Consider the following 22,478-nt stretch of genomic DNA (forward strand, 5'->3'; position numbering starts at 1 on the left):
TATTTGAAATAAGCTATTCTATTGTTTTGTTACCCTCATTCTCAAGATGTCTTCAATTTGCCATTCGAATAATATTTGATGTGTTTGAAAAGACTAGATTTATCGATCAAATGGTAATACATAATTACATACTCACAGAAAATTTTATTTATGGTTATGTCTGGTTTTTGTAGTTTTGATGGCTCTACAGTGACTAGACAATGTTAGGAGCGACAAGTATCCATCAAAACTGACCCGCGAAAAACTGTTTAAATACTTTTGAATACATACAATACATAGCGAAAGCCATGGAAAATAATTTCCCTTGACAGCTTTGGTGGAGTCTGGCCCTAAAACATTTTGCTTCCATATGACATTTGGATCTGCATTGTCTACGTTCTTTTGAAACGCTATAGCAGTCTTGCTTCATTAGCACCGTTTCAAATCACCAGAATAACCCTTAATGAATGTTGAAAACTGTATTGATCTGCACTAAACTTCAGAACTAGCACAAGCTGATCTAAAATTAAATCTTCAAGCAATAAAGTTCAAATTGGTATTGCACCCAGTTTCAGGCAAGCAAATATAGAATTGTCGTTTCGTAAAAATAGACGGTGCAGCTTCCGCCTATGGGTAACCGGTGGTCTTTTGTTATTTTATCTGATTACTGTTTTTATGCATTAAAATACTTATCTAATAGTTACCTGACAAGATAAACTATATTGTACTGAAATTAACAATAGCAAAAGATTTGCCCACAGCACACCACAGAGAGCTATGTAACATCATAATGGTTGGAATAAATAGAAAGCAGTTAAAGTTATATGTATTTAAGCAATAGTTATTTGCGATTCAATGGCCAAGAGAAAGTCCTAAAAGAGCTTACCACATAAAATTATTTATAGCGATGCAAAGGTATTCTGTCACAAAGATATTTAAACAGCTCCAATTTTTGTCAATGTTTCTCACTAAAATTATCAAAAAAATGTATTGTATTCACAACAATTGGCAGCACGATTTTTCTCACGTTTTATCACCTGTCGATACAGTCCGCTTTCAATCAATGAGTCAACGGCTTCTCCTCATTACCGTACTGACTCAACGCTCTCAGGTCGTATCGCATCGCTATCGGAATACTGTGAAGCATGTCTTTAAGTTACAATTAGAACTATGATATTTAATTGTATCAGTAAAAAATGAACTCCCCTTCTAACACTTTACAGTTAAATTGAGTAATAACAATAAAAAAACCTATATTTGCAAATGAAGTCACTAAGCACCGTTATTGTTATAAAATTTAACAATGACATTTTGTAAACAACAGTTGAACTTGCAACACGAGTTGACATGCGTCGCCGGCAACAATGCCTCTGAGGTGTTCTCATAAGGCTGTATGTGCTAGATGTCATAACAAGAGACCAAACAAAAGATGCATTACAGTCTGCCTCACGGGTTAAAGGGAAAGGCGCCGTCGCGGCGGCTTGCATCTTTCCAGAACTTACACCAATCATGCATATCAGATTACCCCATTAGCATAGGCGCTAGTTATTATACTGTGGCATGGGTTTTTCTTTATCGTCCAGTACCACCGTTAATGCTTTTCTTTGTAATTTGGTTTGATCTTGACAGTACACTTGTAGCGACCTATCTACTAATCGAACGTTATTCGTATGGGGAAATATAACACTCTTAGGTAGACTCACTGTAGATTTAACTCACTTGACATAAAATCGAAAGAAATGTGTATAAAACTAATAAGTACCTCGACTTCTGTAACCTGGGCTCACAATATTGATTCGAACATATTTTCTTTTTGCAAGACTCACAATTTGTTCAATGCATCCTGAGTTTGACAGATTGAATTTATTAAACAAACGTGCATATTTTGTCGCTGTTGCGCTAACAATTACTGTCAATAATTAATTCGTTTCAATTGTTTCTTACAACATATCTTTTAGTGAATTGTTATCGTTAACGTTATTGTGCGCAATATGTTGCGTGCCTGTATCGGAATTTCCGCGCGGTCTTTTTGTTATACCCTGTTATGTTTACACAATTTCAAATATATCATCTACATTCGCATTTCAGTTAATATATACTCGTAATTATTTATTCGATATAATTTAAACATGTTTGACATAATTGTTTTTATTGTGACAGTAGTATTTTTTTTCTTTCATCTTTTGAGACGATCCTAGCTTCTGTTTGATGATTCTCAAGAGATTGCGACTCTACGAGTATGTTGTGAATGTTTTCTCTAGGTTGCATCTGTTCTGTCTACCAATGTCAATGACCCCAAATGCAGTCCAATAATTTCAGTTTCAGGGGAATTTAAATTTCGTCGTACTCCTTGTTAAAATGTATATTTTATATATAGTAGCTTTCGAATCGTATCGTGTTATTTCCGTAGTCATCGTCGCTGGTATGCATCTAGCTACTAGTTGCATTCCCTGCATTCTTGCTCTGGTTGGGTCAAGGCTTCTTGTGTTCTGTTAACCCATTAAGCATTCCTCGGTGGTATTAGTACATTGCACGACTTTTGGCGGTCTTCAGTACTTCTTAAACATTCAGTTTTGGTTATTGAAAAAGTTAAAGTTTAATGTCTCATTAACGTTCAGATCAAATATAGCATTCAGGATATGTTTGCTTTATTAGGATCTTGATTACTTTCTTGTATATTGTCTTGTATTATCAGCTATACAATAATTATGCTTCATTTAGAATCCTGCTAATTAATATTATAATTGCGAAAGTTAGGATGTGTAAAGAGATTGCACAATGTTGCAAAATTACACACAGGACAGGGACAGGACAGATTTCGATGAAAATTAGTACGTAAGTAGAATATAACGTGAAATAGCTCATAGGGTGTGGTTTTTATCCCTAAACTTACTACAGGAGCGTAGAAAAGTGAGAGTTAACGATTTCGCAAATCGCAGTCGAAGACATAATTCACAGTTTGCTGTCATCAGACGCCGTACTCAATTAGATGGTAATGTGTGTCGTAATGATGTCGCTAACAAACCTGTTTGATTGTTTACATTCCTACTATTGGTCCAATCGGTCTCTGTATCGAAATGGAAATATGAGTGATGGAATTTAAGTTCATTTGCGTTTTAAAGCAAGTTTCTTCTACACATTTGTTAGAAAGAGTTCTATTTATACAAATCTAATTGTAGTGTTGCATAATTTCTAGACATTCGATTATTCTAAATATTTTCTTGCATTTATATGTTAGATTTAGCTTATTTATTTTGGTAATTTTATGGTCTTTTTGCAGAAAAAGTATAGCCTACTCCAATCGGACTGAATTGAATGTTATGGACTTGGCAAAACTTTTATCTTGGCTTTCCCAAATCTCTCAGGTATAATGAAGGTGATTTGCGAAGTTTTGCTATTATCAGTCTTGCTGGAAATGTTATTAAATAAAATAAGAGAAAAAATTGGGCGTCGTGTCGTATGAAGAAGTCAACCAATTAGCTATAGAGAGAGCAATGGAAGGAACTCCACCGACAAGAGCCTCGCTTTTAAATGAGACGATGACGGAAGAAATTTCATTTGCGTTGTACAATTTTTAGTAATTTCTTTTTGTATCTTGTTTCGGTGCAATATTGGAAATTCGTAATATTTATGTTTTTTTTACTCGTCGCTATAAAAGTATTAACGCGACCCTGTATAAAATAAGGGTGTAAAACATATCGGATGACGTTACCCACCGCCCTGTCGCAACCACGCCCAGAACTTGCGTTTTCACCATTTAAAACCGTGACGTAATGTTTGAGTACTCCCTGACATTTAAACATTCATTTCTGCTACTTAGTGAAAACTGTGACGCAATTTTATTGACAGTATGAACCTAAAATATAGTAATAATATCGTGTTATAAGTTTGCATGCCAGCTTTTTCGATTGAGTTAAATCTGTTTTTTCTTCAATGTCGATCAAGAATATTTATTGACTGGAAAATCTTAATTGTAAGTTCCAATATGATTTTTTTCACATGTTATTTTTCTTTTATAGCCTAATTCTTAATTATCGTATAATTTTGCACGACCAAAATACAGTATGTCCGGTATCGATGTCAGACAAATTATCTGCGTATATATCGTCTTATTTATTATTATTACATGATAAAAATGAGTACAATGATTTCAAAACAAATCTATTCCAGTAGACCCTTTCTTAGGTGTCTACTTTATAAAAAAGGCACTCGGGCACAAATCCAAATACAAAAGGCTGTAGTTAAATATTGATCTGGTATAATCAAAGGCAGGTGTTATCGCAGCGTGCTTTGTCTGCGGTCGGACTAGACTTTCTGTTTACATCTGTTTACATTTTGCGGTTAATCTTCCATGTTCGGACTCCAACCGCAACACAGATTGAGAACTGAATCTGTCTGTTGGAATAGCATTTGATTTCAGTGTTTGTTTTATATCACATAGTTATATCTCTCTAGTGTGGAGCTTTTTACCGATTACTTTTTCGGCCGTAAAGCGTCAGGAGCCCAGGGTTCTTCCTATTTACTTCTCCATACCTCACGGTCTTCAGCATCCTTAGTTGTCAGACCATTGACACGCTCATTGTCGACATCAAGCCAGCATTTTTTAGGTTTGCTTCTTCTGCTGGCACCAATTTTAGTATGTCGCTCTATTCTAATTTTAATAAATAATGTTTGGGGGCTTATATTTTCTTTGCAAGACTCTTCATTCAGGAAATAACGTAAATTTTGTCAATGTTATAGATAAAGAAAAAGTTCTCTTCTCAAAAATAACACTTTCAAAAGATACTATTATTACTTGAAATAAATTTTGTATTTATTTTCATATTGATAGCCTTCTCACAAATTGTACTAAGTTGGTAAAGTTTCCAAATTAAAAAGATGTTAATCACAGACTAACCTGATTTTTACAAAATAAATAACTGTCAAATAGTGTATATATAATTCCTCCGTTTCGCAAGACTCTTACGTCGTCAGCCCATTGTCTCATGACATCACTATTGGTTTAAATGATAACGCAGAGGCTGTTATGACAAAAATGGGTCACGACATTGGTCCAGTTTCACTACGGATATTAAACTTGGAGCGGCTTTTGTGCCCATACTACAATATCGCTCTGGGTTGCATTAATTCCGCAGATATTTGCATCGAGATTAATTGTCTTCATCCCAGCTTTTTCGCTCTTGGCTTTTGTGCCACGTATATTCACAACCGACCGGTGAAATAGGGATATTACTTTCCCGCCCTACACTATAATTAGACTAAATCTAGACTATATTATCGAAATAAAAATGTCTGAACCACTGATGGGAACGTGGTGCTTTAATTTTTTGGAAATGGACTAGAGTTGAAGAAGTCTCATTCAAACAGTCATAATGACAAGTACTTAGTTTATCAGTACAGAAACTGAGCAACACTAATCAATTGCACATTACTGCCGATAATGATGTGAATGAAGTATTCTATGCGTGCGTGCTGAACTTAACAAAGCAGCATGGCGAAAGCAATATACAGACATAATTATATCGTCCCGGTGTTTGTATGTCTATAATCAAATCTTGAAAGACCTACTTCCGCTTGCCCTGCATAGTTTAAATTTACCACGTCGTTTTATTTCCATGTTATTGCACTAATGTGATTAGGATAATCAGATGGTGCACCCACCCAAACTTGTTGACATAAAATTGTAATAAATATATTTTTTTTTTCCAGGACCAGGAGCACCTGAAGCCTCCTATAGTGGGCGGTCTCGCTAACGCGGAGCTGTACTGCCTGGCGCTAGCCAACATGTATTCAGATCCGAACTACCACAGCCTCAACCACTGGAACATCCTGCAGACGCTCGCCAGGAAGGGCGTCCTCGTGTCCGACCCGCCTGACTGCGCGCTCACAGAGACTGTGCTCATCCAGACCAACCCCTTGAGAATGGTGAGGAGACTCTTGTAGCCAGTGCTCAGAAACAAACCGATGCCTTCAGGCGATTTGAAAGAAAACCGGACACCATTGTTTTATACCACACTCAATAAAAGATTACTACTAATCAGAATGTTAATTCTACAAATAATGCCACTATTTTTGTAATCGTGGTCTTCGAATCTTGCGATCCTTGGCTTTATCCCCCTATCCCGTTAGGGATAAACGTAATAGTGTATTTCTTATCTTTCGTATGTGAAACTACTATCCAATATATTATTATTTCACAAAAAATAACGACTTACAATCCTCGCTTTCTCAAGAATACTATTACAGAACAGGTTCCTATAGGAACCTATTTCAGGGACTGGTTTCAAAGGCTAAACATGATCAGCAATGTGAAACTAGCCTTATTTAGAATCCTAATTATATGACTCTAATTTGTAAAGAGACAAACGTTTAGTATTTAATGACTGTATCACAGATTACATAATACCCCAGTAACTGTATTTGGGGTATAATATTTATTGAGTGAAAGAATTATTGCAACAATAACTATAAATTAATGTCGTGAGACAGATACATTAAAATTCATATCGATACAACACTAATCGCCTACTGTTTGTGTAATACACGTCATAAAATCATAAATATTGCGTGTGGGTGTGCTACAGGCCTAAATTATAATGATAACATTGAGCAAATTATATCCATATGCTAAAATCAATAATAGAGGTCAATATGGCGGAATCGATATAGTATAATCTATAATGATATGGCGTGTGTTACCGCCCTAGAATAGGAACATTTCAAATCCTCTGTTGATGTCGTACGAGGCGACTGCGACAGCTGATATGCAACATCCCCAAAGAGATATATAATGATTGATTTTTAATTGACGTATTTTTGGGAATTCTACTGCTACTGTTTACCACACACTTATCGACTTCAAGTAAAACACAATATACTTAATATTATATAATAGCTTAATTAGTGCGCTCCGATTCGCGTTTCGCGGAAATTCCGAAATAAAAACATTTGCCCGCTTATATTTTAATGTACTATAATCTTCCAATTTGTCCGTTCCAGAGTGCACACATGGCGGTAATAGAAGCACTGATGGTTTTATACGCGCGGGAGGTAGTCACTTTAGACCGAGTGTCGGCGGCGGCGCAGCGCTTCGGCACTAGTCAACATTTATCCACACCTAATAATGTCCCACACGAAGACGGCCTACTGTGTTGGATCAATGCTGCGTGTACGGCGCTTAATAAGGCTGAGGTGAGAGTAATATTGTTTTTATTAAATTTGTTATTGGTCAAAGGTAGCGCGCACGGCAGTAATAGAAGCAATGAAACTCAACGGTATTATTTTTTATAAAATTGTGAATCTGCACGTGTCTATAGCAAATGTATTATGGCGTAAAGATCGCCGGCATCAGTGGATGCACTGTAATGTGTTGACGTGACTATTGTATATGACATATCTCTGAATCATCCCACAACGACTCACGTTTCTACAAATTTCTTTTTCTTTCTTTTTTTATTGAAATATTTTCTCTTCTTAGCATATTAGGGTTTGTAGAATGATATGGCTCTAGATAATGTTTTCACCGTCGATAGTACTCATTTTTGAGATTCTTATCTCACTGGATCTTTTTTCATTCCAGGAGGATTCTTCATCTCACGTGCCCATGGTGACGAACCTGCAAGAACTGTGTGATGGCACAGCCCTAGCCGCCCTTATATCCTTCTACTGCCCCGACGCGTTACCCAGAACCGCTGTACGAGTCGGCCGAATGGCGTCCATACAGGACTGCTTGCACAATTTAATGTTGGTCTATGATTTCTGTCGGAGCTGTCTACCGCACAACGTGTTTCATATGATGCCCGAAGACGTCACGTATATGAGGGGGTGAGTGGTATAAGTTCTTTCCCTTTCTGTCATTTAAAAATGTGTAAAAGTCGGCCGAATGGCGTTCTTACAGGATTGCTTGCTCAATTTTAATTATTTACTATTATTTAAAAATGTATTACACTATTCAACCATTAGACCAAACAGACATAGTAAGGCGGTACCACAAATTTAATGTTGGAGTTGTTTTTGTTGTAGCTGTTTACCACACAATATTTTTGATATGATAAGATGTCACATTAGTGATTGTTCTATCTCTTTCTATCGTCTAGAAATGCATTCAAAGAGATAACAAATTTTAGTTCTTTCCGAGAAAAATATCATGTGACGTTTAATAATATGTAATTGACACAAATATTGAAGGTGGATTTATAGCCATAAAATCTGTGTTTATAAACTAATATTTAAATTGCCTGCACTACAAAGCTTAGACAGACGTTGGATGATAACAACAATTAACAAGAAACATAGCACCAAAATAGCAGTTATAAATTAAACCAATTTGTAAAATTTTATTTTTTTCTATCTTCTTCCAATGTTCCCTTTGCCATTTGGAACCAAAATAATTGAAGTTATAACTTACATATAACCCCTAAAAACTGTTAGCTATGTAACGATTACTATTATTTAGAATAATCCAATTTAATTTCCAGATCAATGCGACAAAACTTAATAGCAATGCTAGCAGATCTGTTCAACATGCTAGAAGTGCACCCGGTCAAAGCGGTGAAACATCCGGGAAGTGGTGAGTACGAACAAAAGACTGCCTTCTTAACTTGGCCGAACTATAGCCCCGTATATTGCATGTCGTTAGACCTAATGGGAGTATGTGGTCATAATATCAACGATTCTTTTGCCTACTAATAATATAATCCTACCAAATTGAGGAGTAGGAACGCTTTTATAATTTATAGGTGAATTGGGATTATGGGATGTACAAAATTTGTTATTCTTAGCAAATTTATTGTCATTATTTATAGATATTTTCACATTGAAAATGCAGTTATACAGATACGTTTCGCAATATCTAATTATGAGGTGAACATTTTGTGAAAACACTTGTCAATATGGTTTCTTTTTGTGTGGAAAAGAAAGCATCCACTATACATTCTAAAAAATATATTTTATTTATTTTTTCAAAATTGTACCATATTGATAAAGTATTACCAATACACAATCGGTTGAATAAAATGTTGTTTGTATGTTTATTTGTAGAGGTAAGTGGGGTGTAGCTTAGCCACATAAGGTCTATAATGTTGTCACCCTGTCGCGCTTTGCCGTTTGAGCCTACACGAAAGATTCAAGTTAATGTGTCTTTGTATTTGTACCGAGTCCTTGTGTGTAATGTACTGTTTTTTTTTTAATTATATCTATTGGTTTCGACAACTAAATTGTACTGGTAAGTGAAATTTATTTTCAGAATTAAATACAAAATTTGGTATATTACTGACTTTGTATCAATTGTATATTTTAATTGTTATCTCAGACTTTAGTTCACGATATGATTAAAATACATGCGTGATTGAAAAGGTTAAGACGAATTGATGTGATATGTAATGTTAAAAAAGTTTTGTTATCTCAAACAGAAAATATTTATTACATTGTAATAGTGGGTCTACTACAGATACATACTTGATATCAAACATCGATGACTCAAACATATGTATTATTACGTACAGCACAGTACAAATAAAAACAAATGTAATGTTTGAATGAAAAGGGAGCTTGTTAATCTAAAAACGTGTCGTATATCGTCTGTAAACGGGGAAACTCCCACTATAAGGAAACCTGCCTAGCGTGTTGTTGAAAAAAAAGGCATGATACGCGAGTAAAATCTGAATTTAAAAAAAGTTTTAATAATAGCACTCCTAGTGTGGTTTCAATGATTCATGGATCCAAAGGCGAAAAAACATAATCTTTGCATTATAAACCAGAGGTTTAGCCTGTAATATATATAACTCGACACTCCAGGATCTTTTAATATTTGACGGGAATCAGTCAATTTCGTATCTGAACCACGGTAATAATTGAATAGTCTACTGTGGGTACGATGTTGGGCGCTCAGCCGCTCACATTGGAGTTTGATTATCCGAGGGGGCAGCGAATCAGCAAATGACATAGGGTTAAAGCTAAGGTGGTTGCCGCAGCGTGCGCGGACAGCAACCGGCACGGGGTGCGCCACAAGCGCAGCCTGCCGCCGCCGCCGCCCGCGCCCATCCCCGACCTGCGCCCCGACCACGACTCGCCGAACTTACCTCCCTTCGCAGGTATTGGCTGCTATACGTTTGTTCTGTGTGCTGTGTGTTTCTGACTGACCGGAACGGGGGACTTGCGTTTCGATTTGATTTTTTTATATTTTAATTTTTTTCTAACGAAAGGACCGAATGAATAAAGTTCGATTTTTTATTTCTGTTGTTTGATTTTTTTATTGTTACTACGTTTTGTAGAATTTTGTTATTTTTAATTGATCGTAGTTATTTTTCATATCACAAATGTTTTTTTATTTGATATTACTGTTGTAAAAAATTACTATTCTCTTCTGACTGACTTGTTTGTATTGTTTTCTCTTCACACGAATTTGTTTTACATAATTTAAATATTTGAATATTAATTATGTAGGTAACGTTTTTTTTACAAATTTTCACACGAATTGTATCGTCATCTATAACACTACTAATTAAATGCATTTGAATGATAAAATACTAATAAATGTAGTTGTATACTGCTTCATAACAAACTTTCTTTAATTTGTCGTCTTGGCATGTGACGATGCTTAGCTTGTTTGAGCACTAAAGGGGTCATTGACTTATGTCCTCAGGACTCCCAGTTTCACCTTTTATTTACTAATGTTGATGTAGTACAAGTGTATTAACAATTTTTTTCTTATTTTAGACCACAATATGAATGGTAAGTATAACATGGACTTGTTTTTTTAATACTTATTATTTTCTTGTGTTATTGATTATAAGGTTTTCGTTTTCTTTGCATCTGCTATTGATTTTGTTGCGCTTTAGAGAAGTAGTCTAATTTTTATTTTAAATAATTAGAAATTGTTAGCTTGTGATGTCTCATTGCTAGATATTACAAAAATTCATTGTGACACTTCAATCCGAAATAAAGTTATAATACAATAGTACATAATACGTATTCTATTATAACATTTAACAGGCATAATATTATTATCCTATATATGTTGACTCATAATTGTCAATATCACAAAACCGCAAACAATTCCTAAAAATATTTTTTCATCCATTCGCAAACACGTCACATTCAGGTTCCTGGTTCAGGATATAAATGTGACAGACTGTGCGTGGTATATATTCCGAGCATATATTGAATGTTAGTGTGAAGTGACCTCATTCTTTGTGTGATTTCACGAACACGCCGTATTTGACGTGTTAAATATATTTGCATCAAAATATTACCACGTGATCCATATTTTTTAAAACTCTCCTAGCGTATTACAAAATTTTAAACAAAGCGTGTGATTGAATGCGCGTGCCACGCAGGATCTGTGTGATTTTATGAACGCTTCGCGTATTAAACATACTCCAAGCGTCTAAACGTTTCCAACACGTTTCTTTTTTCGATCGACATGAAAAGAATTTATACGTCGCGAACTTTTATTGGATGTACGTCGAGTTGACGTGAATCTACCTCTGCAGTGGGCCGCTGCAGCTCGACGCCGGAGCGGCGCGCCGCGAGCCCCGCGCGCGGCGAGTACGTGGTGCACCGCGGCCGCGCCGTCACCACGCTGGCCTCGCTCGCCAGGAGGGGGGGGGACGACGGTGACTACACTATACTCACTACACTAACTACAGTCTCCCCCTATTACCCGCTTTCAAAACATTACTTACGTTTTTGTAACAAGTACAAGCACAGTAACGCCATCTACTTGAAAAGCGCCCTTGACTTTGCAACCCAATCGTGTACTTTCGTAATAAAAAGTACCCTACGTGTTAAACCAAGTTATCAAGATTTTAATAATCCTTCGATTGCGAGGAAATTAGTCAATAACCATCTTATTTGTGCCCTTTTTTAGCTTGGCCAATTGAACTACTACCCATCTATAAGCTGATTAGACAAAAAAAAAAACTTTTTTATTCTAAATAATTTTACTATTTTATTTTAAACTCTTGAACTAAAAAGGAATTCATAGACTAGACATAGCTTTAAATCTTAATTTTAGGCGAGTTACATCCGATCATGACATCAAACTTAATGAGCATGAGAAATGAAAAAGTTCTTGCCAGCCTGTATATTTTATATCTTTTGTTTTTCAACAGCGTCATCAGACACGCCGCACGTGGCCGCGGGTCGACCATCAAACTGGGCGGACAGTAGAGATTCCTTCGCTGGAAGACGCTCTAGAAGATCCTCTGTGTCGGACGATAGCCAACTCACTGTGGAGAACTTTGGCGGGAGTCAGGATAGACTCCATTTCGCGGGGAGGAATCCTGAGAAGGAGTTAGCTACCGTTGCCAATGTTAGGAAGATATCCGCACCAGCTGGTGAGTTTTATATTCCCGAATTATATAATGTAGGAGAGTGAGTTGAAATTCTCGGCCACAAAGGGAATTTCTTTCATGGTGGCCGGCTGTACCGCGGCTCCGACGATGTCACATTGGAGGTTGTGATGCGTCTAATCTTGGCGAATATCAACACCGCGATCCAGTCATGTCAATTCAACACAACTACAGCCTACAATGATGGCGAAAAGACGAGTGTAAAGTAAAGTCGGGTTACTCAAACACGTGGGTAGAGTTTAACCTGGAATAGCATGCATTTTATCCAAAAATTTCAACAGTTACCAAGTCCCGGGGCGCAATTAGTAATTAATATATATTATAAAGAGATATATTATAAAAATAAAGTTATTGTTGGTAAAAACTATTCCACCAATTTGTATTTCACCGATATATTCATAACTATATATATATCCCATTCGTTCTATTACATGAAGATATGTTTAATTATGATCGATTGTAGGTTTGGTTAAGTTTGATTTATATTGGGTTTACTTACCTGTGGTATTTAAAGAAGAACCCATATATATATATTTAATTATAGAATTTATTTTCTTAGCAACGAAATGCCACACTACTATTAATTTCAAATTGACCGCGTCACATATTCTGATTTTGACATCGCACTGCTCACAAAAAAAAAACATTAAAATTCACAAAATCATTACGTTCACGGCCATCGCGTGCGTCCAAACTATTTGCAATGGGCTCGGCCGCAGACACACTCCACACTTCGTCACGTTCATACTAATTTAATTATCTAACAGTTTGTGTGCTTGTTGAGAAAAAGTTAATTTATTCCAAACCAAACTAGTTTATTTAGTTCAGTTATCCACTTCACTTATTTATTCCAAAATACAATTGTGTGAAAAAATCCAGTTGTGAAAAATTGTGTCGGATATTTTAAGTCATGGCTCAGATGAAACGCTACAGATTCGCGATAAGCCACCCGAACCTTAATCGAAATATTTATTTCGCAGGTCCACTAGACTACAACCCTCCTCTGCGCTCCTCCCGCCAAGACATAAGGGGCTCCATACAGTTCTTCCACGGAGACTTCCAAAACGGCCAAGACGACAGACAGAAAATCGAAAGACAGCATTCACAGCCTCAAACGGCCAATGACAACGACCAGCCATATTATCCAATCAGAAGACAGCTCAGTAGCGACACTATCACCTTAAATCAGAACTATGGCTTTAATCACAAGGGTGGTGGGGATGGGTTCTTCTTGAACGATAGGGATTCGACGGACGGCGACGGAACAAAAACTAGTTTCGCCGATTTGAATAAAATCAGGAGTAATGGTGATCAAAAAGGTTTGTTTTAAAACAATTAACCGCGTTCCAAAATACGAATTGGAACGCTTTTCAATAATTCTCAATTTAAAACGTTTTGAATGTTGGATTGCAACCGCTTTCTGTGTCCACGCTTGGAATGTTAAGTATCTGAAATAACGTATTTTGAGCTGCACAAATCTCTATAACTCTTGCCTGAGTATTCGCTTATTGGACCACATACTCCCATTGACTAAAATTGTATAGAAGAATGTGTCTCCTCATATTCGTATATTTTTTGTACCTTTTCTAATACAATAATAGTTTTGTGCGAAGTCTTAACATTGATATTGGATCTTCAAAATACATATGACATATATTTTTATTATTGCTAACACAATTCTAATGTTTAAAATTGTATTAGAAATAAGAAAACAATATGTTTGTCCAATTTAATAATTGAATTACTATGGGAGTGATTTCATATTAATGTCAGGTTTATACCTACCTTATTTTGTTATACATGGAAGTGAATATCAAATCGCCCTGATTGGTCAACAGGTCTCCAATCACAGTTTAGTCAAGAGGAGCCGCTGGAGAGGCGGAAAACCTCGTTTTCTACCCCGCCCCCTAACACGACCACGTGGCAACAACAGTTTATGCAGCAAGAACATCATCCAAGTATGTTTTATATGTTTACTAGCGACCCACTCCGGCTTCGCTCGGGTTCAATTATGCACCTAAACCTTCCTTAGGAATCACACTATCTTTTGGTGAAAACGGCATGAAGGCAGTTTTTTGAGTTTATCGCGATCAGATAGACAAACGCGGTAGAAGACTTTGTTTTATAATATGTAATAATAAGGATTTATTTAATCCTTGCGGCTTTGACTTAATCCGGCCTTGACTTTATCACCATTATAAATATTTTTGCAGTAAGACGATTTATGTTTAAGGCCTTTGCCCAGCAGTGGGACACAACACCTACAGGCTAGATAAAAAAAAGAGGATCTATGTTTATATATTAGTCTGATACACATTGTCTAACTCTCTATAAGAAACGTTATCAATAAACTTATAATTATTTGCAGACGGCGATGATCTCTCAGACGACGTGACGACATCACCTAGCGGCGGTCAGGCAATGGCCGCTCAGCTAAACAACATCAGACTGAAACTAGAGGAAAAGAGACGGCGGATAGAGCAAGAGAAACGCAAGATGGAGGTCGCTATGAGTAAACAGAGACAACAGTTGGGGCAGCAGGCGTTCCTGCAGGCTGTCACGCGGGTGAGTTGACGGTTTTTGATTAAAATGTTTAGTTCATGGCCTGTTTCGTCATTTGTTGATGGTTTGATTGTAATAACACATAAATATTTGTTAGTGTCCTAATTTCTTCTGTGTCCGATAGAATATTTGGTTTCGGTTTTGGTCACAGTTTCCTCTATGAGTGCTTGGTTCGACCGACCTGTCGGACGATCAGTTTCGACCAATAATTAAACCAATACTTTTGACCCGCCTAAAGTAGTTTTTTAAGCGACAATAATTGGTCTCTGATATAACATTTTTTTTAAATATATGTACAAGATCTGTGCCTAACCCTAGTTTCGGTCGGACACTGCTATCTGTATGTTTTTTCGGAGTGTATATATATAGAATAATTCACTTCGAAATGAAGTTTGGATCATGTACTGAATCTGTTGTCAAGAAGTTCATAAGCAAATGGTGAAACAGGCTTATACAGTTTTATGTTTGGAATGAGAAATATGCATTGGGTTATGAGTGCTGTGGTAGATATTGCGGTTGAGCAGACTGTGTGAGCGTGTAACTTGTGTGGGAAAGAGTGCGGAAGACGAGGGATGAAGAGAGAGGGGATTTTGAAGTGTGCTAATTTCGGACTCAAAAGCATGTTATCAAGATATGTATGGTGGTGGTTTAAAATAACCGACTTTATCTCTTGTGGTGTAACGGTGCTCACAGTATGTTGCAAAATGTTACGCAACATTTGTTGTCTCTTTTCTTTAACGAATTGTAACTTAATTGTGACAAAGACAACAAGTGACATTTTGTTATATGCTGTGTGGAGTACTGTTATGATGCGTGATAGTTGAGAATTGGGTAGAAGCATTTCCAGTAGTACGTGTGTTAGTTTTTGAGTGTATTTTGGGAGTGTTTTAGATTTTTATCGTATTCGTAAATTTTTGAAATGAAACATCAACAAGGTAAATTGATTTTGTAGAACTAAAAATTTCTTCTTAACTTAAAATACTCCACTTTACGCACATCTTAACTAATAACACTAATACTTAATGATTTGTTATGAACACATATAAAATATGTCTTTCTTCCATTAGGATACATATTTGCAATATCAGCTGGCCTCTTTGGTGAGTGGCTGGTCAGATATACCCTTTGGGTTTAGTTTCTAGATTTTTTCCTTTTTTTTTTTCACATTTTTATACCGGACAGATCGAACATTTCGATTACAGATTTCTTTTTGCGAAATCAGGTGACATTTGGTTTATTAATAACTATAATTAGACATAAATTATAATTCTAAATTTTTTGGGGTATTCATTATGAAACTCGCATTTGGCTTACTAACTCGATTTTGACTTAAGATACGAATCGCTATTGCAATCTTGTGTTTTTTTTTAGGAAATTGAGAGTGTATCGAAAATTTCGAATATCGTTAAGACAAATTTATCTCACCTGTTTTCGTAATATCGACTGTACATTTTACCACGGCTTTCATATTAGGTTTGTTACATTTTTTTACAAATTTCCATTTATAGATGAAATTTTTAATTCATATTTGAAGTATGTAAATATACAGTTAGCTTATGTGAGTAGCAACAGTTCGCCTAAACTTACGTTTAAATTGACGCAGCTTTTAAAAATTGTACATTAAAATCATTCATAGTTGCGTTGCGCGATCATATTTTTGATATTACTACTGGCTTCGTCGATTCATTTCGCTACATAATTTTTATAATTAAAATTTTTCTACATAATATTTATAATTCAATATTTTGTATAGTTAAGAAAGCCGGTACAACGGTAAATACAGATAAAAATACGTCATCCACAGTTGAATCAATCAATCAATCACTAAAATACAATAGTACAAGTAGGAATCAAGGTCCACAATTGATATCTTACACTGTTTTAAAGCATGTTCAAGTTTATTGGCGTACACTCCCGAATCACGTACCCTGTATGCAGAGGTCTGTACTCTTTTCTACGATTTATTTACATTTCGAAGGCTTCATTATTATTTACTTGCTTTTGCCCGCGGCTTTGCCCCCGAGATTTTTCACAAGAGCACAATTACTTTTCTGGTATGAAAGGTACCCTATGTCCTGTCGGAGAAGGCTCCGTACTTCAAATAACATATATGCAAAATTTCAAGAAGATTGGCTGAGTGGATAAAGCGTGAATACGTAACAAATTTATTTTCGCATTTATAATACTTTATAGTTAGGTTTAGGATTTTGTATTTGTAAATCCTTCAAAAGATTTTGCAGTTAATGCCTCAATCATCATCATAATATCGAGTGTGTTATTGCTAACACTGGTGTCAGATTTTATTCAAGTCGCCCAAAGGCATCTGATATGACTTTTACGACTACCTACCGCCATCTAGTGGCAGGTAGTCGCATACACACTAATAAAATGCCTCAAAGAGAATGGAATAAAAATCGCAAGAAAAGAGTACAAAATCTATTTTAACTATATCGAAAACACCTTGTCGTAATCACTTCACCACACCACGTGACCCGGTAGTGTCCCAGTGGACTGAAGGCATGTAGTGACGGTGGCGGTTTTTGCACGCCCGTGTGTTGCAGGGCAAGGGCGCGCGCACGCCGGCCGACGACGACTGCCGCCAGGACCCACAGCAACAGGTATTTTACTGTCAGTACATGGCTAGTGTACCCTGTCGCATTACAAAAGACTAGATGTTGCCCGGGGCTTCGCTCCTGTGGGAATTTTGAGATAAAATATAGCCTATAAGCAATCTTGGATAATGTATGTACCTTTCTAATGGTGTAAGAATTTTTGACATCGGTTTTAGTAGTTTTGGAGATTACCCGCCTCAAATATACAAAGTCACAAACGCTTACCTCTTTATAATAATAGTATAGATAAATAGAGTGTACGGTCGGATGCAACAATCAAGTAATAATTTTGAACCTTATTCCTGGGGAATATAAGGTTCAAAATTATGATTTTACTGTCTTATAATGCGGCAGACTTGAGTCTAGTATATGATTCCCTGAAGTGATGTTGCAGTGCATGTTCCACTGTCACCAAAATCTGGACATAACTTGCACACGTCCTTTGTGCATGCCATTTTACAATTGATCAAAATTTGCATGTCAATGTGGCCTAATATGCATGTCAAAATTAATATCGATTTTGTTATTATTTGTACTATGTCATACTTTCATATTAATTTGAACTTTTTACTAAATTGTATTCATGGTGGTTACCAATACTTAATAGAAACATGACCAAAAATTTTAATTTTAAATCCACATGTCAGTTATTATTTTAATTTATAATGCGATTTTTGGAACTATATTTTATTTTTGTGTAATAGGATTTGGCGGAACCACCGACCCAAGCAGTGGACAATGTTGCGTTAGAACAGTATCAACAGTCTATTGCCAAGTAAGATATACTTTGAATTTTGACATTACATTATATATAACTATTGAGAAAATTTGCCCCAAAGCGGCGCTCCTTTTAAGCTACGAGTAACTTTTCGTCACCTTTTAAAGCTTCGCTGGAACGGTTACGTCTTGCCTAAATTAGCAAATTACGTAGGAAAGAAATGACTGGCTATGCTGCTTTCGCCTGGCAGTATGAGCAAACCCAACAAATTCTGGCTTGATGTCATCAAGGATGATATGCGTGCCAATGGTCTGACAACTAGGGATGCCGACGACCTTGCGAAGTGGAGGAGATTGCTATATCGAAGTGCACTACAATTTTACAGTTTCTCTTTTATAATAAATTTCATAACGAGTAATTGAAGCTATCGATATAGTATTAAAGTGTTATTTTTCGCGATATGATTCATGCAAACATTTCTACTTGTAACTTACAACATTATACGTAGGAGATATCGATTTTATTATTATGGTATAGGACAGCAAACGAGCCAAGCAAAGATAATTTGTTTTACGCCACTATTTTGCCAATTTCTTATTAAAGCGTCTTATGTAGGTTTGCGCCATATTTTAGGAACAAACCGGGATTGCGCAATGCAAAAAAAAAAACCATGCGCAATTCCTGGTGCCAATTCGAAACGCACGTATAAAACTAAACGTTCCAGAATGAACTCCAGCCTGCAGGACATTCAGAGCGACATCGCGCGCCTCGCCAGCCAACAGAGCCAGTTGCAACAACAACAGGCGCAACAACAACAACAACAGTTGCAGCAACAACAGCAGCAACTGCAACAGCAACAACAACAGTTGCAGCAACAGCAGCAGCAGGCGAAACAGCTGTTCCAGCAAGCGATGCAGCCGCAGTCGCCCTTCCCACAGAATTATCAACCTAACATTCCACAATTAGTGAGTTTGGGATATCAATGATCTTGTACTCGACTTTTATCATGCTAACTTAATGCATAACTTAATACTTTACCGATAACATGAATATTTCGAAATAGAGTCAGCGTTACAAAAGAAGTCTCGTCGCGATTTGTGGAACTAACAGATTGTCTAATGTTTAATATGATGTACTGTTATTTTGTATTTCAACTTTATGGATGCAATAAAAATATTGCGAATCGAATATTAGGCCAGGCAAGTTGTCGTCAGCGATTGCAGCGCCACGAGACTTTTTCCATGACGCGGATTCTATGCATAAAAACAAGCTTTTGTCACTAAGTTAAACGAAACCCATGAACCTTAGAAAACATAATTACAGTGGCGATTTTTGCAAGTTTGCATTTCGATTTACATTATTGACACCAACATCAAAGGATGTTTTCAGAAATTACACCATCGCAGGCACTTTTTGTCGTTAAATTTTTCCAACCAATCACGTTGCGGTGTGGTTGTAATCGCGTTACAATGCCACGCTGTGATTGGTTGCTGATAATGTTAATAGAATAGCAAACACGCACTACAGCCTATTAAATATGTCTACATCTAATTGTGATAATGCTTTGCAATGGATTTAAACAAATGAATGCTATATTCTAACGAAACTTCGTGAACATATAGCTTCACACTATTTGTACAGAAATAAATTATACATAATGTTCACTCAAGAATGGCGTTAGTTTACTACTGGACTCTTGACAATTCACAAATTCATTAATAAACATCCAATATTTCAGTCACAAATATTCTTACTCTCTCTTGTAATTGTATCGTATTCCTCATGACTGAAAGAATTGACTTTCTTGGCAATATTAATGGAGTGAACCACTCCATTTTACACATTGGATTATAAATTATCATCTAAAGTCCAGGTTTCTTCAGGCTTTTCTTTCAATAGAAGCAAGTGGATGGTGGCTAATGAAAACTACCATACATGAATCGGATTTTTATACATTCACGAGACACGAGTAGGGTTCGAGCCTGTGACTTCGCGGCTCTCACGCAGGCGTGTGTGCGTGCATTGAACCCTCACCGCTTTTACTAATATTATAAATAAAGTTTGCTAATACAATATGTATACAAAAATTAATTAAAAATGAATCGCATCCGAGCCCTCACGCCCACGCTTTAACCTTCCACAGCACAGCCAATTCAGCTCACAACACAACGTCTCGCGGCCTCTCCTTAACGCGTTCGGCTCCACCCCCCACATCCCCCCCACGCCGTACTACCAACAGTACGAGGAACAACCACAGCCGAACTACCAGTATAGAGATATAGAGGAGTATGGGAGGTTCTATCTACATGATAGTCCCGCACCGCCACAGAGGAGGACATGGGCACAGCACGCGCAAATTCAACAGACGCAAGGGCAAGAGTTGAGGGGCTGGCAGGTTTGTGTTCCCTGCCTTATTTTTTAGCTATAGACAGAGACAACAATAGACTTCGTCATTTATTTCATTACTTCATACAAGTATACTATACTATAGTTACAATTGAATGAGAAGAAGACGAGTGCTCGGTTTTACAGCGTCCTATCTGTCGCTTTGTAACAGATGGCCCTTAAAAGTTGTATGAATTTTTTCTACTTTATTTTGCTACGCTAGGTTGTCGCCTTTAATTTTCTGTCATTGATGCTAGCATTTCGTCTATTCGTTATTTATTTATATTTTATTTATTCGTTATTTATTTATATTTTATTTATATTATATTTATTTGGATCTTTCATGTTCGGGACTATGACGACGTGAAAAATATGCCATTGAAGTTTTTAACATTCGGCTTTAATTTTACAACCGGCCGCCCGCCTGTCGTCTACCCTCCTTGACAATGCAATGATATGCCTATCAGCTTCCAATAATATGGGTCCCTTTGGTTATCCACAAGAAGATAGCGAGAGGTTCTATGGCAACTGACAACATGCCACGATAATCGGTAGTATTGTCAGCTATTCGATATTTCTTCGTCTATTTTACCAGCAAAGGAAAACACCATCAGTATTTCTGCGTGTTGTCAAATAATTTACTGTTAATATTTTTCACTGTAAAGCAAAATGGTGGTGGATCAAAAACGGGTAGGCGCTTAAAAGTTTCCCAATCGATTCCCAAAAATGACTTTATGGAAAATATTAGACATAAATCAATATATTAATTAAGTTATATTCTCTTCTAAAAAATATGACAAGTATATTTTCTTACATATTTTCTTAAATAATGATTGATGATACTTAATCAGTTTTCTCCAACTTTTTCTGAAAGTTTGTTTTTCTGTTTCTGCATTACAAAAAAAGAACCTTTTTTATTTGTAAATTTTCTTAAAACCATCGAAAAACATTGGAGAAAATTGCTGAAGTGAACTTCGTATGTGGGTTTGTCGTTCGGCAAGATCTAACAGAAATCACCCTCGATGTTTTAAATACAACTATATTTCAGCTGCACCAGCAGAACCAGCAAAACCACCAGCCGTTTCAGCAGGAGCCCCCTCCCCGCACGTGGAAGTCCCCCTCCCCGCAGCCGCCTCCCGAGCGGAACTGGAACCCCCAGGGCTTCGTGTTGCACGACAAGAGTAATCAAAACCAAAACCACAGTCAGAACCAAAATCAACCCTTCCAGGTACGTGCCAAGAAATAAAGAAAAAAATTTTTGCAAAAAATGCTTGTTATAAGATTGGTGATTTTAAAATGTATGTTAACAGAATAGGAGTGAAGACGCAGTCAAACAATCACATTGCGGTATGGTTGTCGTCGCGTCACAATATCGCAATGCGATTGGTTGATTGCGTTTCACTGCACAAAGATTCGACACATGATTTCACGCCCACACTTTTCTTGGATTTTCGTTTATAACGTTTGGCTATTTGTATGAGGTACGCCGTATAGTGTATATACATGTTCTATCTCATTTCATTGCGCCCCTAGTTGTCTATGTTTCTCTTAGTCTTTATAAATAAAGGATTTAAATGAAACATTTGAATTCTAGGTGCACTACAACAGCGAAAGGTACCAGAACGGCACGGAGCGCGAGCCGCAGAACCACCTGAGCTACACTGTGGTCAGCAACCCCTACCCCGCCCCGCCCACCAGTCCCCGCCGCGCCGCTACCCCGCACAGGTGACTACTGCTCATATTGTAAATGCCTTAGCGTGTTTGCGACTACTTGTCCCTAGATGGCGGTAGATTGTCGTTCTCGCTGTCTGTCTCTATATATAAGCTATTAGATCTTTAAAACTGCGCAACAGATTTTATTACGGTTTT

At 36.8% G+C, this 22,478-nt stretch overlaps 1 protein-coding gene across 23 annotated transcripts in view; it reads left to right on the top strand.

The window, feature by feature from the left end:
• LOC128671071 (patronin-like) overlaps positions 1-22,478 on the top strand; it is a 64,879-nt gene that overhangs the window by 29,149 nt on the left and 13,252 nt on the right. For 15 of the 23 annotated variants that reach the window (XM_053747255.1, XM_053747213.1, XM_053747303.1 and 12 more), the window contains exons 3-19: positions 5,689-5,904; positions 6,979-7,170; positions 7,559-7,803; positions 8,457-8,548; positions 9,951-10,070; positions 11,472-11,594; positions 12,093-12,317; positions 13,313-13,651; positions 14,171-14,290; positions 14,701-14,897; positions 15,962-15,994; positions 17,456-17,512; positions 18,211-18,281; positions 18,949-19,189; positions 20,368-20,619; positions 21,658-21,837; positions 22,204-22,334. In XM_053747255.1, the coding sequence (XP_053603230.1) occupies positions 5,689-5,904; positions 6,979-7,170; positions 7,559-7,803; positions 8,457-8,548; positions 9,951-10,070; positions 11,472-11,594; positions 12,093-12,317; positions 13,313-13,651; positions 14,171-14,290; positions 14,701-14,897; positions 15,962-15,994; positions 17,456-17,512; positions 18,211-18,281; positions 18,949-19,189; positions 20,368-20,619; positions 21,658-21,837; positions 22,204-22,334 (2,834 nt within the window). The remainder of the gene's footprint in view (positions 1-5,688; positions 5,905-6,978; positions 7,171-7,558; positions 7,804-8,456; positions 8,549-9,950; positions 10,071-11,471; positions 11,595-12,092; positions 12,318-13,312; positions 13,652-14,170; positions 14,291-14,700; positions 14,898-15,961; positions 15,995-17,455; positions 17,513-18,210; positions 18,282-18,948; positions 19,190-20,367; positions 20,620-21,657; positions 21,838-22,203; positions 22,335-22,478) is intronic. The other 8 variants (XM_053747241.2, XM_053747407.1, XM_053747223.1 and 5 more) reach the window with 7 other exon arrangements.

Source organism: Plodia interpunctella, chromosome 1 (assembly GCF_027563975.2).
Source record: "Plodia interpunctella isolate USDA-ARS_2022_Savannah chromosome 1, ilPloInte3.2, whole genome shotgun sequence".
NCBI classification, from domain to species: Eukaryota; Metazoa; Arthropoda; class Insecta; order Lepidoptera; family Pyralidae; genus Plodia; species Plodia interpunctella.